The sequence below is a fragment of the Phytophthora infestans genome, genomic scaffold, assembly GCF_000142945.1.
Source record: "Phytophthora infestans T30-4 supercont1.17 genomic scaffold, whole genome shotgun sequence".
In the NCBI taxonomy this organism is placed as follows: domain Eukaryota; phylum Oomycota; class Peronosporomycetes; order Peronosporales; family Peronosporaceae; genus Phytophthora; species Phytophthora infestans.
In genome coordinates this window covers 1403053-1418592 of record NW_003303742.1, presented here as the reverse complement: position 1 = coordinate 1418592, position 15540 = coordinate 1403053, and the positions used below count along the sequence as shown (strand labels likewise).

Sequence of the window (15540 nt, the reverse complement as noted above, 5' to 3'; positions counted from 1 at the left end):
ATGCGTGTGCTAGGAACGCTCGCATCAGCTCTACTAGCTGCGAGTGCGGCCGCTACCTGCGACCCGAGCAAGTGGAAGCCTCCCTCGGACGGCGTGTACAACACATCAAGTCGCGTGGACCCAAACAAACTCAACGTTCACCTCATTGCGCACTCTCATGACGATCCTGGCTGGCTCATCAGCGTGGACCAGTACTATACCCAAAGAGTGCAGTACATCCTGGATACGGCCGTGGAAGAGCTCGTGCGCAACCCGGACCGCCAGTTCATGTACGTGGAGCAATCATTCTTTCAACGTTGGTGGCATCAACAAGGATCCGAGGTGCGCGGCATCGTCAAGCAACTCGTACGCGAAGGCCGCTTAGACCTGACGGTCAATGGCGGCTGGTGCATGCACGACGAGGCCACACCGCACTATATCGCCATGGTGGACCAGACCGCGTACGGCCATCAGCTGCTCATGGACGAATTCGGCATCAGTCCGCGTATCGGTTGGCAGATCGACCCGTTCGGCCACTCGGCCACGCAAGGTTCGCTGTTGTCGCAAGGTGTGGGCTTCGATGCGCTGTACTTCGCTCGTATCGACTACCAGGACTACGGAAACCGGAAGAAGAACAAGGATCTCGAGTTTATCTGGCGTCCCAGCAAGTCTCGTGGCAAGGCGTCGCAAGTGTTCACTGGAGAGATCATTGACCACTACTGTCCACCTGGGAAGTTTGACTTTGGCAATAACGGCAACCAGATCCAAGACGACCCGGAGCTGCACGACTATGACGTGTGTGACGAAGTGGAACAGTTCGTCAGCAATGCCAAGATGCGCGGCGACCATTCGAAAGGCAACCACGTCTTTATCCCCATGGGCTGCGACTTCCAGTACGACAATTCGCTTCGTTGGTTCAAGAACATGGACAAGATCCTTCACTATGTGAACCAGGACGGCCGAGTGAATGTACTGTACTCCAACTTGTCGTATTACACGGACGTGAAGCGAGAAGAAGGACTGACGTGGAGTGTCAAGACCGACGACTTTTTCCCGTATGGATCGGCTCAAGACGATTACTGGTCCGGTTTCTTCACCAGTCGACCGACGTTGAAGCGGTTCGCACGTGTGGCGAACACTCTACTGCAGCAAGTGCGACAGATTGACGCCGTGTATCAAAGCCACCACTCGTCTCCGTTAGTTGCATTGCAGCGTGCTGTGGGGCTCGTTCAGCACCACGACGGTGTCTCTGGAACGGAGAAGCAGAGTGTTGCTGACGACTATTCGCTGCGTTTAAATGACGGCATCATCAAGGCGGAGAAGGAGCTGAACGAGGTCTTGTTCGTGATTGGAGACAAAGAGCCCTACCACTTGTGTCTGCTAGCCAACACGAGTGTGTGCGACGTGTCCACCCAGAACTCCAACTTTGAAGTTCTGGTGCACAATGCACTGGCGCGTACAAGTGTGCAGACGTTCTCGATCCCGATCACACACAAGTCGGCAGAGGTGACGCTGCTCTCGGGTAACGCCAAAGTCCGTGAACAGAACGTCTATGTGGCGCTGCCAGTGCATCCTGAAGTGCAGGTGGCTCCGTACTCGTTCGTGTTCAGTGCAGAGCTCAAGCCGTTGAGCACAACGCGGTTCACGGTCAAGCAGAAGGATATTGAAGCTGAAGAGATCGTTACTGACAGTCTGGATGCTACCGACGACGTGATTGTGCTGGAGAACCACCTGATGCGAGCGGAGATCAGCAAGACCACGGGCTCCATCACGAAGCTCGCCAACAAGAAGAAGAACATTCAGATCCCGCTTTCTCTTGACGTCGCGTACTACCAGGCGTTCCAAGCTGGCGGACCTAAGTCTGGGGCGTATGTGTTCCGTCCCGACTCGAACAAAACATACCCCGTTGCGGGCAAAGAGAACTCGCTACTAGACGTGGAGATGGTGGAGCTTCACACGGCCGCGAACGGTGGTCTAGCCAGTGTGCCGCGTGTGGCTTTCAAGATTGGTAGCTGGGTCACGCTCGAGTACCGTGTGAACGACAACGACGAGTTCCTGGAGATCGAGTGGACGGTCGGACCTGTCCCCATTGACGACAAGACGGGCAAGGAGGTGATTCTGCGCTTCGACGCCGGCAAGAGCATCGCATCTGACGCTACGCTGTACACGGATTCGAACGGACTCGAGTTCATGAAGCGTGTGCGCAACCACCGCGACACGTGGAACTTGACGTTGCACGACAACCAGGAGGCGGTGGCGGCCAACTACTTCCCCATCACGACGGGAGCGTACATCAAGGACGAGACGCACCAGTTGAACGTCGTGACGGATCGTGCGCAAGGAGCAGCGAGTCTGGTGGATGGCCAGGTGGAGGTGATGGTTCATCGTCGTCTGCTGGCTGACGACAACAAAGGAGTGAGTGAACACTTGAACGAGACGGAGTCTGTGTACGACTCGGCTACGAAGAAGCAAGTGACGAAGGGTCTGGTGGTTCGCGGCAACTTCTTCGTCAACGTGGACTCGGCTGAGGACGGCATGCGCAGTATCCGCTCCAAGATGGAGGCTCAGTTCTTCCGTCCACTGACGATATTCCGCAAACCAGTACCGTCGGAAGTGGAAGCGAAGGTGCCGTGGCTTACGGTGAATGACTTTCCTGAGAACGTGGGTTTGACGACGCTACAGGAGCTGACGAAGCAGTGTTTGATGGTGCGTCTGTCGCACTTGTACGCTGTGGACGAGCACTCGACGTTGTCGAAGCCTGTGACGGTGGACTTCTCGACTTTGTTCTCTGTGAAGAACGCGGCCGTGTCGGAGGTGAAGGAGCTGGTGCTGACAGGCACCAAGGAGCTGGCTGAGCAGCAGGAGGGGACCGGTATGCAGTGGAAAACCACGGACGACGCGTACGGATGGACTCCTCGTTCGCTGCCGGTGAAGGGCACGTCGGTGACGCTGCAGGCGATCGAAGTGCGAGCGTTCCGCGTGTGCTTCGCCAAGTCTGCTGCTGCTGCTGTCGACGGGCCGGAAGAGGATGGCTACAGTGAGTCACTTGATGCAGTGCTCCAGGATCTGGCGGAAGTCATCGCGTTTGAGTAAGAACTACCAGAACGAGGATTCATCGAGCTTTTTGAGCGCCAATGAAAAGCGATTTACGTGGACACAATGATGGTGATACCGTATAGTACTGTATAGTCGTTGACTACATGTATAAGTCAACCATTTACTGTACTCAATACAGTACAGTGTACTGAAGCGTTGCTAATTCCCTTCGTGCAGTCTTGTCGCATGGCAGAGGCTACGTACACAGTCTGAAGGGTATGAGTCAGCAATTTTTGCAGTGTCTTGCAGAGTCGTGCACAGTCCTGCACAGTATCTGGTGGATAGCCTCACCATGTGCTGGGTATAGCTGCCAGATGGCAGCCAGGTTTCTCTTCATAGAGCGAGCAATTTGGACAGCCCTTGGCAGCTGTGGTCACGCTTCTCTTCATAGAACAAACAGCGCTATCGGCTAAACTGTCTTAACAACAGGAACGACGTGCATCTTAGAGATTTCCAGAATTAAAAAAACACAGTGTCTAATACGGCTGCCTAAAACAACGAGTCCGCTACGCAGCTAATGATCAATTCTTATACGTTAAGCAGCGATGCAATAGTGTAGGCAATATGAGATTACATTGTGCTTACAATCTGACTGATGTACCTATAGCGGAAGTACTGCAGCGCAGTCAAAGTATCAAACCCGGTCGGAACGACATCTAGCAGGAGCATTTCAAAAAACATTATCACGAAGACTCCGCAGCTATAGTCATCCACTTGCGTTACCCATTCAACTCGCTTGAATCGGTAGCGCTTTGGTGACGGCGGCAGCGGCAACAACGGGACCAGCCCATCACGAAGATATCTTCTTAGAGTCTCGAATCTGTCTCCAGTTAACTGGGGGTCGAATATCGTGATAGTGAGCTCATTAAAGTTTACAGCGCTGGCACACCAGTGGCCGCTAGCATAGAGAATAACAGCAAACAACCACACTGGTTTTGCTGTTTGGGACGCTTGCCCTTGCCTCTGCTGCGCCGTGGCCTGCCGTGGTGCGTACAGACGTACGTTTTGTTGTATAAAGAAAAAGTCACTGGAATCGGTTTGATTGGATTCCGACTCTTCTTAATACGCTCATTTCGTACTTGAACAGGTGTGGCAGTACGCACGGAATACAACTGTGGCAAAAGCAGTAAGTTCTCATTTGGTAATACCAAGACTTGTACACAGTCTGAGACTGACAGACATTTAGATCCACACAATAAACATACCTGGTGCGTTCGCCTGCTGTAGCTCCCCAAGTAGCGCTCTAGATCCTCCCAGTCCGCAAAGAGTTTCACATCCAGTTCTGGAACGCGGATAGTGTTCTCCAGAGGGCTAAGACGCATTGGTGTAGGTTCATGTTGATTTTCAGAAGACTAATCCGATTCAGCGTCCGAGTCGGATGATGAACTATGTCTCGGCGGCGACGATAAGCGCCGCGACCGCCTCTTCTTTTGACGCGTGCTCTTCTGGTGCCTCGGTTGAGAGCTGCTCTTCTTTCTTTTCTTGGACTTCCGAAACGTAGCAGGAAGCGGACTCTGAAAATCGCTGTCTCCTCTCTCTTCTGTTTGCTCTCTGGACGACGAGACGTACCCTGAGCTTTCGCTCGCTGACGAGGCGTCTTCTCCACCCCCGAGCTATGTGCCACCTCTGCTAGGACGCCGGCGTGCCGGCGGCGAGACATTGTGGAGCTCCGGGGATGCTAACGGTGCTGTCGGAGCGCGCGGATTCGAATGGAGGGAGAGGCACGCAGGACCGCAGATTTCTACGACGAGAAAACCACACAAATCTGCGTGGATAGGGGATACACTATCCCACAGTTGACATCCCACTCCGAGTGAAAAACGCCCCTTTTAATTACTGTGTACGAAGCCACTCTCCTTGTCGCATTCGAGCACGCTGCACTTCAAGCGTGTCTGTTCTTGCACTGCTAATACAGACGCGCCTGAAGTGCAGCAACCTTCATACACTATTAATACATACAAGTACATGTATTTCAGTGTAAGGAGATCACTGCCATGGCTGACGCGGTTTTCTTGATGGAAGATTCTGCTGTAACTTTTCATCAAAAGATCGCGGAAGGTGACGATTCGCTTTGTGCGTGGTTGAAGTGGTCCGACGAATAAAAAAAAACTGGCACACAAGGACAGGCCACTATTTGAGTCGTTCCGAGTCGGAACTTCCGACGGGCATGCGCCGATCGCTCCGTCGTCACTGACTCGTTAGTGCACTGCACGGAGCTTTGACACCACTCGGCTCCATACAGGCACGCGAGAGCTGCCGTAGTGAGTGCTCCTCGCTACGCCCATATAGGCGTTGGTTCCCATTGCCAACCGTGCAATCGCAGGAAATATCCACTACGCCGTTTTGATGGTCGACCAGCCTCGATGGATTGATGGGATACATGTACTTTCAGTATTGGATGCAGGCTAAATTTGGAAGAAAATGCTCGCTCAACCGACGATGACAGGCATGTCAATGCAGCGCCGAGGAAACGGTGGCCTCTGAGCCTCGACGTCTGGCCTCATGATAGAGCCTTGTTTATTGTACCGAGAAGCTTTGGGGAATGGCGAGCAGAGCGCGGACGCGACAGTCGCGTGGTCGTCGAACCGCCATCACCTTCGCCAAGCAGATGATTCCTAAAGTGCGTTGGTCAGCAGCTGGGTGCTTCGCACCACAACATCTGAAACTGCTTCACAGGCAGGAATTTCTGCCCCCGCCCGTTGACCGAGCAATACGATTTCTGCCGCGCCACCTTGGTCGTTTACAGCGCCTGAGACGTCTACCTTGGCGCCGACGGCAACGTAATACATGTATATCGGATGTCTCTTTAGCTTCCTCGGTCTCACTTGTCTTCTGACTCTTCCATAGCCAATTGAAGTGTTTATAATTCAGCGTCTCTGTCCAACAGAGCAACGTGCGGTTAGGGGGCCCTCCCTACCTTTCTGCAGGATCAAGTCCCATCGCCGTTTTTCGACGCGATCACTTCGCGATTTCCTCCGACGTCGCCATAAGTGCAAAAAAGCTGATCAGGTCCGCAGTGTAGACGCTACCATGCCGCTTCTATTGCGGCCCACGGCGCCCAGCCCAAGCATCGACGAGCTCGCCTTCGCGGTGACCGCAGCTCCGCTGTCTTCGCAGACCTCGCAGCGTTCAGTGTCTTCGGCCACATCGGAGCTGCCTCGATGCCCAACGCACGGCCGAATCTCGCTGCGCAGTCGCCACAGCACCGCAGGCACTGAAACCGACCTCCACATCTGCTCTGATGAGCCTTACAAGGGCCCAGAGCGCCAGTCGATTCAGAGATCTAGCCAGCAAAGCATGCAACGCAGTAGCGGCGTCCTAAAGCCCAAGGATGCGAAGGAATTGGACGCAGCCTCGAAGCGCTCGTCGCACGACACGCAGCTGGATGAGGACCACATTTCCAGCGATGGCAGCTATGAGTCCGAAGCCGAACGTGTCTCTAGCGTGTTGAGCTATGGCTGCTCGTGCGCCGACGCGAACGAACTCGCTATCACGTCGTCTTCCGTCGTAATCGAAGACCGTCAGCTCGCCGTCGTCGATAAGGAGCTACGCGATTATCGCAAGACACTTGTGCGTAAGCTGTACACGCGATTGACGAAGATCTCGGGCCTCGGACGCAGGAAATCGTCCACGGCTAAGCCAGTTTTTTAAAAAAAGTAGCGTCTACCCGGACATCGGGAATCCTGTAGATGTCTGCCGGTGGGCGAGGTGACCAGAAGAGCTAGATGTCTGCTCGCCCACGTCCTTTAATATTTATCATAAATTGTGTTTGAGGTCCTTCATTACTTTATTCGTGCGTCAAGTGCAAACAACCGAGCTCGAGATGGGGGAGGGATCAAAATGCAAGCGAGGCCTGCTGCTACAGTACTGATTCAGTGGTAGCTTCCAGCAGCTCGTGAGGAAACAGAAGGCAACTCGAGTCGTGCCGCACGACTCGTGCGTGGTTTCAATTGAAGCCTTCAATTTGAAGGTGTGCCACATACCGTATGAGTCAAAATTTGATTCCAACGACTTCTTCTGCCGCTACAAAACTACATCGCGGCGCCGTCCATAGCTGGCTATTATGCGTCGAAAGGCTTGCGGTTGGAACGGCGGACGTGCGCTTGATACATCATCGTGAACACCACCGACAAGACGAACACTAGCGCCACCACGAACGCAATCACCTGCGATCGCATTATCTGTTGCCGCAAGCAGGTCAGGACAAAGAAAGAGCAAGAGCAGGAGCAACCTGCAGCGTCAGTACAGTTGGACGCCACAACAATATGGAGAACAGCAGCCTGTAGGACGCACCCGTTGTGTGTTGGCTTCTGCAACTTCAGAAGGTCTCTTGTGCTGACGCTTGAGGCGCTCGCTCATTTTGGTGTAGCGCTCACCACTGTAGATCGTGGGGCCTAGAGCCACATCAACACCGCGTTGGCCTTGCTTCGAGGAGCCCGTGGCTCGGTTACGTAGCTCCATGGTCAAGTGTGCTGTCGATGCGGGCAATGCAACTTTGATCACACGGGTCTGTTGAACGGGTTTGTGTACCTGACCCGCGGGAAAGCAGGTCGATCTCGGATTGATCAAAATGTAGAACTGTTTTAGCGAATCATATCGCTGATATGAAATGTCGCGAGCTGCGTCTCTATCGGTGAGCCCCCTCCCCCTCCATTTCCTCTTCCTTAGACACCCCTGCCATCATATCAGCATGAGCGAGTGGTGGGCAACCATCGGGCAGCCCTTTGCGGAGGTAAGTGGCGCTTCTCTAGACACCCGTGTTATCCTTAGGAGCGGTCGACTAATGAATGACCAACCGCCAGGCGCTGCTGAGTCTGGATACCGTCAAGATCAAGGCGGCGTTCGCTAACGCGCCCAGCTCGTACTACGAGTACATCCGCTCCGTCTACGAGCGCAGCCCCGAGCACGTGATCATTGAGACGTTCCTTATCGTATTTGTCATCTACATCACCTTTTTCAAGCGTGACAAGCCCAAGGGCACAGCCGCCAAGCTCTCAGAACGGGAGATCGACGATCTGTGCGAGGAATGGACTCCGGAGCCCATCATCCCGCCTAATGCCGTCGTGGACGTCAACCAGGCCAAGCCCATCGGTATTGTCGAAGCCACACCCGACACGCACTTAAAACTGCAGGGTTTCGCCAAGCCGTTACTGAATTTGGCCACATTTGACTTCCTCGGCTTGGGCTCACGCCCTGAACTAAAGGAAGTCGCGGTCAAGACGCTTACGAAGTACGGCTGTGGCTCCTGTGGGCCTCGTGGTTTCTACGGTACCATCGATACGCACGAGATCCTTGAGAAGGACATCGCACAGATGATGGGAACGACCGACTCGATCACCTTCTCGGACACTGAAGCCACTTCGTCGTCGGTTCTTCCGGCCTTTGCCAAACGTGGTGATCTCATCGTCATGGACGATGGCTGCAATGACTCCATCTTGGTGGGTGCCACCCTAGCGCGATGCACTGTGCTCTACTACAAGCACAACGACTTGGACGATCTAGAGCGTGTGTTGAAAAGTGTGCGTGACGAAGACAAGAGGAAGAAGCGTGGCTCGGACTGTCAACGCCGTTACGTTGTGACCGAGGCGCTGTTCCGCAACCACGGCGACATGATCGACTTGCCTCACGTCGTGGAGCTGTGCAACAAATACTTCTTCCGTCTCTTCCTGGACGAGAGCTTTTCGTTTGGTGTACTGGGTAAATCCGGTCGTGGATTGTCGGAGCACTACGGTATGGACGTCTCGGAGGTGGCTATCATCTGCAGTTCTCTGGCTGGCTCCACTGCCAGTGTGGGCGGCTTCAGTACTGGCTCGCAGGAGGTGGTGGATTTCCAACGTATTAACAGCGCTGGCTACGTGTTTTCGGCCTCAGCGCCGCCTTTCACGTCTGCTTGCTGCTCCGAAGCTATTCGCATTATGAAGAACGAGCCGGAGCTCTTCACCAAGCTCCGGGACAACGCCGAACTCGCGCATGATTCTCTGTCTGCTGGTGTTAAGGGTGTGTACAGCATCTCCAAGGCAGTTGTCTCCCCTATATTGCACTTGCGTCTACTGCCTGAAGTCGTGGCTTGTGTCGGTAGTGAGGAGAACCAACGTGCTCTGCAGCGTAAAGTGTGCGACACAGTAATGCAGAAGTGTCTGGCCAAGGGTGTGGCTATCTGTTCGCCGCGATACAAGACCCACCAGACGCTGGAGCCTCTGCCCAGTCTGCGTGTGTCCGTGACTGCTATTCACTCGCCTAAGGAGCTGGAGACGGCCTGCAAGATCATTGCGACGGAGGCCATGGCTATATGTAAGGAGGTTCTTACCTCCTTTCCGGTGGACGCCGCCTCTGCAAGCGGTCTTCGACAGCGTAAGCAATAGGTTGTGTAGACAGGTGTAGCCTATCAAGTCAATGCGACGGTTAACTTTTCCGTCTAATGGAATGCTTGATGCTTACTGAGGTGGCTGGTGTGTTGGCATTAGGCTTGGTCTAGTTGTCCTACTACAACTCCTTCTCGCGCTTCTGGCGATAAATCTCGAACTGCTCGTCGTTGGTGTACTGATGCAGGCATGCGTTGAGGGCCTTGTTGTGGTCGCGACACTTGAAGGCCACCATGAGACCGTTGGCCTTGGCGCACTCGGCGAACTTCTCCGAGACGCTGCGGCACTTGGCGATGGCAATGTCACTCAGTTCCTGCTTCAGTTTCTGGACAGCAGTCGTCAGCCATTAGCTACGATTTAGTTCACAGAGATTGCAAGACGCACGTGTTCAGCTTGGTTGCTCCAGGACAGACGCGACGAGCGGAACTGGGCCTTGGCTCTCTCCTTATCCACGGGCTGCTCCATAATGTTTTAATGATGAGGCCCTTACTGCGTTTCCAGCCACATTATGCTGATTGAAAGGATTATCGAATTAAGTTTGACAAACTGGTTCCTAACTGTGCTCAATGAGAGGCCCACAAAGATTAATTTGGAGAGGCTTCATCATTTTTGCATCACAAGTTGCGATGCCCATGGCTGAACGATGTTGAGGTCGGCGAACTCGTCGTAGATGCGCTGGGAGACGACAAGCGCGTCACCGACCGTTGTGGTTGGATAATGCTCGTGGCTGAGCTGCCACTTGAGCTCGAATGCGATGCGAGCCTTCTTCACCACCTCCTTGTTTATCGTGCGACCTTGAGTATACGCCTGACAGACTTCTCCGAGCCACATGCGCCAGCGAGGCAAGTAGTAGCCTTTTACGAGGCCAGCCCACTCCTTGCCTGCATAGTCGTGGATGGTCTCCGAGTTGTTGTCGCCCCACCGTGTCACTTGGTTACGAGCTTCATACTCGTAGTAGTCTTGAAGGTTACTCGACTCGATACTCTCAGATTCTTCCGCCAGTGCCCGCGCGTCTGCGATCCAATTGCCGAGCAAGGAATCTTCGTTAGTTGCCAGAATTTCGTCCATCCGTTCGATCGTGAGAAGCATGCGTTCTGTCCAAGCACACAGTTGATGTGCTGGCTGTGTCTTCCCTTCGTACATTTCTTTCAAGTGGAGATATTGAGCCATGAAGTGGTCGCTCAGAAACTGCCGCGTTACATCGACCAAATCATGGCGATATGTGTCGACTGCGTGCAATTCCGACCCTGCAAGAAGCAGTTCCTTCCAGGCACGCGTGATATCCATCGGGTCATACGTTATTGAAGTCGGCATGAACCCGTCACGGACGAGTTTCCAGTGTGGGATCAAGCAGATCAAACTCTTGGTCACGCCACCAAAACCCAGCGTACGGTTGTACACTGACTGCAAGAGAAACCCCCAAGCGCGTTCAGTATGCACATCTTGCGAGTGATACCGCTGCGCTGCAAAGCTGGGAACCCACTCGTCCATATCCAGTGGGGTATCCACCCATGCCATCTGCAAAGTGAGGTCGTACACGACGTAATTTTGGTAAATTCCTTCCATTGTCAAGCCCACGCCGATCATAGTCCCATTGCTGTCACGGGACGCTTGTACAGGAGCCGTACCGAGAGTTGCCAAGTCCCCACGCATCCCAGTGTTACCACCGAAGTTATGTAGCACGCAGTAGACCCAACTTTTGCCGAAATAGTTGTCCATTTTGCTCCACACGGGTCGAACTTCGCTGTACAGGTCAAGTATGATCATCTTTTCGTTTGACACGCCGTCCAGATAGGCCTTCACACGGTTCTTGGTCCAGTAGTCAGGGCTGTTCTCAAAAAGCCATCCCTGGATAAGCCACACTGCATTAGCGTCTGCAGCCGTCATACTGTCGATGACAGCACGTGATGCTGCTTGAAGCTTTGCTGGGTCGGTGAAATCCGGATCCATTTCGTTGTATGTGTCGCACTGGTACAATGACGACGTGTAGTCGTACAGTGCGCGCTGTTCCTCGAGGAATGTTTTGCCGATATCGTAGTAAAGTGGATCGGAGAAATCCAGCATGTACACGCAGCAGAACTCGTCGGAAAAGTCGCCCCAATTGGGTGAACGAGTGAACTTGGCGTTCGGGAACAAGGCTTTCATTTCTTCCGGGACATGACCTGCGAATGCAGGTAAGGCTGGGATCATACCGAACTCTCGCATGCGGTTCAGGATCTTCAGCTGTAAGGCATACTGGCTGTCGATGAAAGCTTGTGGAAGTGGGCCTTTAACCCAACTACCGCGAAGGTTGCCCATACGACCCCATGCCAGGAATGCTGAGCCGGCAAAGAACTTGTTGAGTCCGGCAGAGCTCACGTTGTAGTGTTTCTGGAAGGTGTTCTGCCAGACTTTCTCCTGACCTGTAAACGCCAACGGCATATTGATACCTGCATTTAAATCAAAACAAGAAGTCAGTATGTGTAATAGCATTAGTATGATCGGACTCAAAGTGCCCACCGTTGAGTGCCATCCAGTCGATGTGCTTCTCCCATTGTGCCCACCCCCACGTCCATGACGAGTAGCTGACGGTGCATACGTTTTGATAGTACGAGAACTTGGCACTGCGTTTGTGTCGCACGTGTTGTTTAACTTTGGGTAAAACGTAGGGAAGTTGCAATTTGTGGTTGTCCCAGTCCGTTTGCGTGTGCAACGCCGTCTTCAAGTACCATTGCAGGCCGTACGCCATTGCAGTGGCTGAAGTGGCGGCGATTTCGAGCTTGTTACGGTCGTTTCCCAGCTCAAACACATCTAAGCCATTAGCTGCTGATGGAAGCACACGAAGTGAAATCTGAGGCGATATTCAATTGTTAGTTTTGGTCCATGTATCACTGAGATCCTGGCGTATGACCAACCTGATCACTGTAGCGAGCCCCTAGACGGCGGTGGACGAGACCACGTGCGGCTGTCACCACGTCATGGCTGTCTGCATTCACCTTCAATAGGTCGATGGAGGCGTTGACAGCTAGTGGCAGCAGCAGCGCCACAAACAGGATTGAGATTCGACGCGGTATCATCTTTGGTGAATCTCCAAATTGAAGCCGAATCAGATTTTTTGTTAGTGGGCGTAATTTTCCGTCTGAGGAAATGCGACATAAAAGTAAGTTAGATCAGCCAGGTGACGTCACAAAACAACGGCAAAAACCGCGAAGCAACAAAGCAGACACTTTCAAGAACACTCTGTGACCGGCAGTACGATGTCTTTGCGCAAGCGCCGCTCCACTCCCGACGGTGGAAACTCCGACAATGTGTCGGCCGTTTCTCCTCCACTGGCTCCTAAGGCCGGTGGGCTTACCAAGTTCATGACGCGCACCATCGTGGGCTTCGCAATGATTGGCGGCTTTATTACCATCATCTACGGAGGCCACATGTACGTCTGGGGCCTCGTGGTCGTACTACAGACGTTGATCTTCCGCGAACTCGTGAACGTGCGCTACCGTGCTGCGGCTGAGAAGAACATCCCGTGGTTTCGCTCTGTTCAGTGGATGTGGTTCGTTGTGGCGCTTTTCTACAACTATGGAGACTCGCTCGGCGCCTTCATCGAGAGCAGCAAGATTCGCTTCGTACCGCCCGCCATCGTGCACTACCTACGGTATCACACGTGGGTCTCGTTTACCATGTACGCCATGCTATTCGTCATGTCGGTTTTAAGTCTCAAGAAGGGTGCGTTCAATTGTCATTGGTTGTACAGTCGCAGTTGCGTCGGCAAGTTTAATTGTCGATCGCAACTGCCAAAATAATCCACTGACGGAATGATTGTGTTGTGACTTGCTCGACTAAATGGATAGGATACTACAAGTACCAGATGGGTACAGTCTACTTGCTAGTGTCTTTCCATTGTTTTCTGAAGACTAAAAGTGTATGTGGCGAATATCCTGGTGCAGGTCAATACACGTGGACTATTGTGACGCTGGGATTGATCGTCTTCCAGATGAAATACGTGCTCTCCAACATCTTCAATGGTATGATACGACCATATGTGCATGCAACCTATAGTGGCTAATTCACGTGGCTATCTGCAGGCCTCTTCTGGTTCCTGTTCCCCGTATCACTTGTGGTCTGCAATGATTGCTTTGCGTTCTTCTGCGGAAAGTTATGTGGTCGCAAGTTCATTAAGACGCCATTCCTGCGCTTGTCGCCCAACAAGACATGGGAGGGCTTCATTGGTGCTTTTATCTGCACCGTGATCTACGCATTCTTCTCCAGCGCTTTCATCTCGCAGGTAAGCACTGGATAGCGTCGAATGCGGTGGGATCTTTACTCATTATTGTGATTTTGATGTCATTTTACAGTTCTCATGGCTGACATGCCCCGTGGAAAGCTTCGAGGTGAAAAATTTGTGACTGTGACGAGTTTGGCTTTGCATTTATTTACACGTGGTTGTCGCTCTCTGTCGCTGTAGTTTAAGCTGATTCCCGACCCGCTCACATGCATTCCGCATGACGTGTTCCTCCCACACTTCTACGATGTGCCGGTCTCCATTGCGCGTGTCATTGGCCAAAGCCAGATTCAGCTCCTTCCGATTCAGGTTTGCTATGGTTTCGTGCTGTGAAGTTGACGCTGCTACTCACATTATTCTTGGGTCCCATTGTCTTGCAGCTCCACTCCGTCTGGTTCGCGATCTTCGCTTCGGTTGTGTCGCCCTTTGGAGGGTTCTATGCGTCTGCTATCAAGCGCACGTACAAGCTCAAGGACTTCGACTCTGTCATCCCAGGCCACGGTGGGGTCATGGATCGAATGGACTGCCAGCTTATCACGAACTGCTTCACAACGGTCTACTTCAACACATTTATCCGGTACGCCTCGAGGGATTTCTTTAGCGGGATGAGTTTATGTTTTTGTCAACGTTTTGTGTTTTTTTGGGTGCTTTAGTTCGCCGACGCCGTCTGTGGCCATGATTCTCAACCTTGTGGCGCAGCTGACAGTCAACCAGAAGCAAGATGTGCTGCGAGCCATCGAAGAGATGCTTCAAGGTTGAAAGCACCGCTACACAGCAATCTCCATCAGTTGCTTTAGAAGAACAGGAAGAAAACATTTAGCCTTTACTGCTGTTTTGTGAACAATCGACGATCTTTACTTTCTTTAAGATAATCGATCCGCTTTGTTTGTATCATTTGCTAATCGAACCGACAATTTTTGTTTTTCACTTTTAATGATATCCCAAGCATGTCGAGTGCGTTGGTAGACGAGCGCTTTAGCTTGCGCGTTCGGAACCTGCCAGCTGTGTTGTCGACAGAGGCAATCACATCGCTACTCTCCCACTACGGCGCTATTTGTGTCCGCGTGCTGAAACGCAGAGTATGTCGCGCTATCCGAGATGAAATTGCCTGATTGTGTCAAAGCTCAGAGTCTCGAGTGGTGTGTCTTAAGCAGAATGCGACGTCGAGCGGCAAAGAGCCAGGTGCAGAGCCCAAGAAACTTCAAAAGGCCGTTGCATTATTTGCAACACGGGAAGCACAGCAGAACGCGCGAAAGCGTCTCCATTTGCTGGAATTGGCTGGACATCGCCTCCAGGTGGAAATGGTTGGCAACGAAGTTGCAACCACGTCGATCGAGACGAAACCAGAAGCTGAAAAGACAGGGAACAACATCTCATTAGGCTACCGACCACCACTGCCTAAAGGTTTGCCTCCACCGCTTCCACCGACTGCAGTTCCTCCGCAGCACCCGCGATACGCTCCGGCACCATTAGCTCCGCACCTCGGGTACGCTGCACATAATGGCGTCAAATAGTATGAATGCTTACTGTTATGTGCTAGCTTAAATTACGCCCCGTCACCGCTGCTCGAGTATAAGTATCCGAAGGCTTCCGAGAATATTGTTCGCAATATTGCAAATGGTTTGTGAAGCCATGGAAGCTGCCCATTGTGTGTTTTAGATGTTTTGACTGATACGTTGATGCTTTTTTTTTTCGTGATACAGCGCTGATTGCTTTGCCCCGATTCTATACTCAAGTGCTTCATCTGATGAACAAGATGAATCTACCGCCACCATTTGAGGAAGACGCGATCCCAGGTAGTTTCTCAGTGAAACAAGACACGACGCACACAACTGGAGGTTTCCA

At 52.7% G+C, this 15540-nt stretch overlaps 6 protein-coding genes across 6 annotated transcripts; 4 read left to right on the top strand and 2 right to left on the bottom strand.

Moving 5' to 3' along the window:
* PITG_10031 (lysosomal alpha-mannosidase, putative) lies at positions 1–3135 on the top strand (the record flags this gene model as incomplete). The annotated part of the gene is made up of 1 exon (XM_002902521.1): positions 1–3135. The coding sequence occupies one exon, from the start codon at positions 1–3 to the stop codon at positions 3070–3072; it is 3072 nt and encodes a 1023-aa protein (XP_002902567.1).
* Positions 3136–6058: 2923 nt separating this feature from the next.
* On the top strand, positions 6059–6854 carry PITG_10030 (uncharacterized protein; the record flags this gene model as incomplete). Its single annotated transcript, XM_002902520.1, has 1 exon — positions 6059–6854. One exon carries the CDS (start codon positions 6106–6108, stop codon positions 6724–6726), a length of 621 nt encoding a protein of 206 aa, XP_002902566.1.
* A 282-nt stretch (positions 6855–7136) lies between these two features.
* PITG_10029 (uncharacterized protein) lies at positions 7137–7536 on the bottom strand (the record flags this gene model as incomplete). Its single annotated transcript, XM_002902519.1, has 2 exons — positions 7137–7241; positions 7369–7536. The coding sequence occupies 2 exons, from the start codon at positions 7534–7536 to the stop codon at positions 7137–7139; spliced, it is 273 nt and encodes a 90-aa protein (XP_002902565.1).
* Positions 7537–7765: 229 nt separating this feature from the next.
* Positions 7766–9437, top strand: PITG_10028 (serine palmitoyltransferase, putative; the record flags this gene model as incomplete). Its single annotated transcript, XM_002902518.1, has 2 exons — positions 7766–7807; positions 7878–9437. 2 exons carry the CDS (start codon positions 7766–7768, stop codon positions 9435–9437), a joined length of 1602 nt encoding a protein of 533 aa, XP_002902564.1.
* Positions 9438–10040: 603 nt separating this feature from the next.
* Positions 10041–12165, bottom strand: PITG_10027 (alpha-N-acetylglucosaminidase (NAGLU), putative; the record flags this gene model as incomplete). The annotated part of the gene is made up of 2 exons (XM_002902517.1): positions 10041–11866; positions 11937–12165. The coding sequence occupies 2 exons, from the start codon at positions 12163–12165 to the stop codon at positions 10041–10043; spliced, it is 2055 nt and encodes a 684-aa protein (XP_002902563.1).
* Positions 12166–12673: 508 nt separating this feature from the next.
* On the top strand, positions 12674–14520 carry PITG_10026 (phosphatidate cytidylyltransferase, putative; the record flags this gene model as incomplete). The annotated part of the gene is made up of 8 exons (XM_002902516.1): positions 12674–13139; positions 13265–13285; positions 13361–13438; positions 13499–13698; positions 13769–13804; positions 13879–14004; positions 14076–14272; positions 14349–14520. 8 exons carry the CDS (start codon positions 12674–12676, stop codon positions 14452–14454), a joined length of 1230 nt encoding a protein of 409 aa, XP_002902562.1.
* Between the last annotated feature and the right edge of the window lie 1020 nt (positions 14521–15540).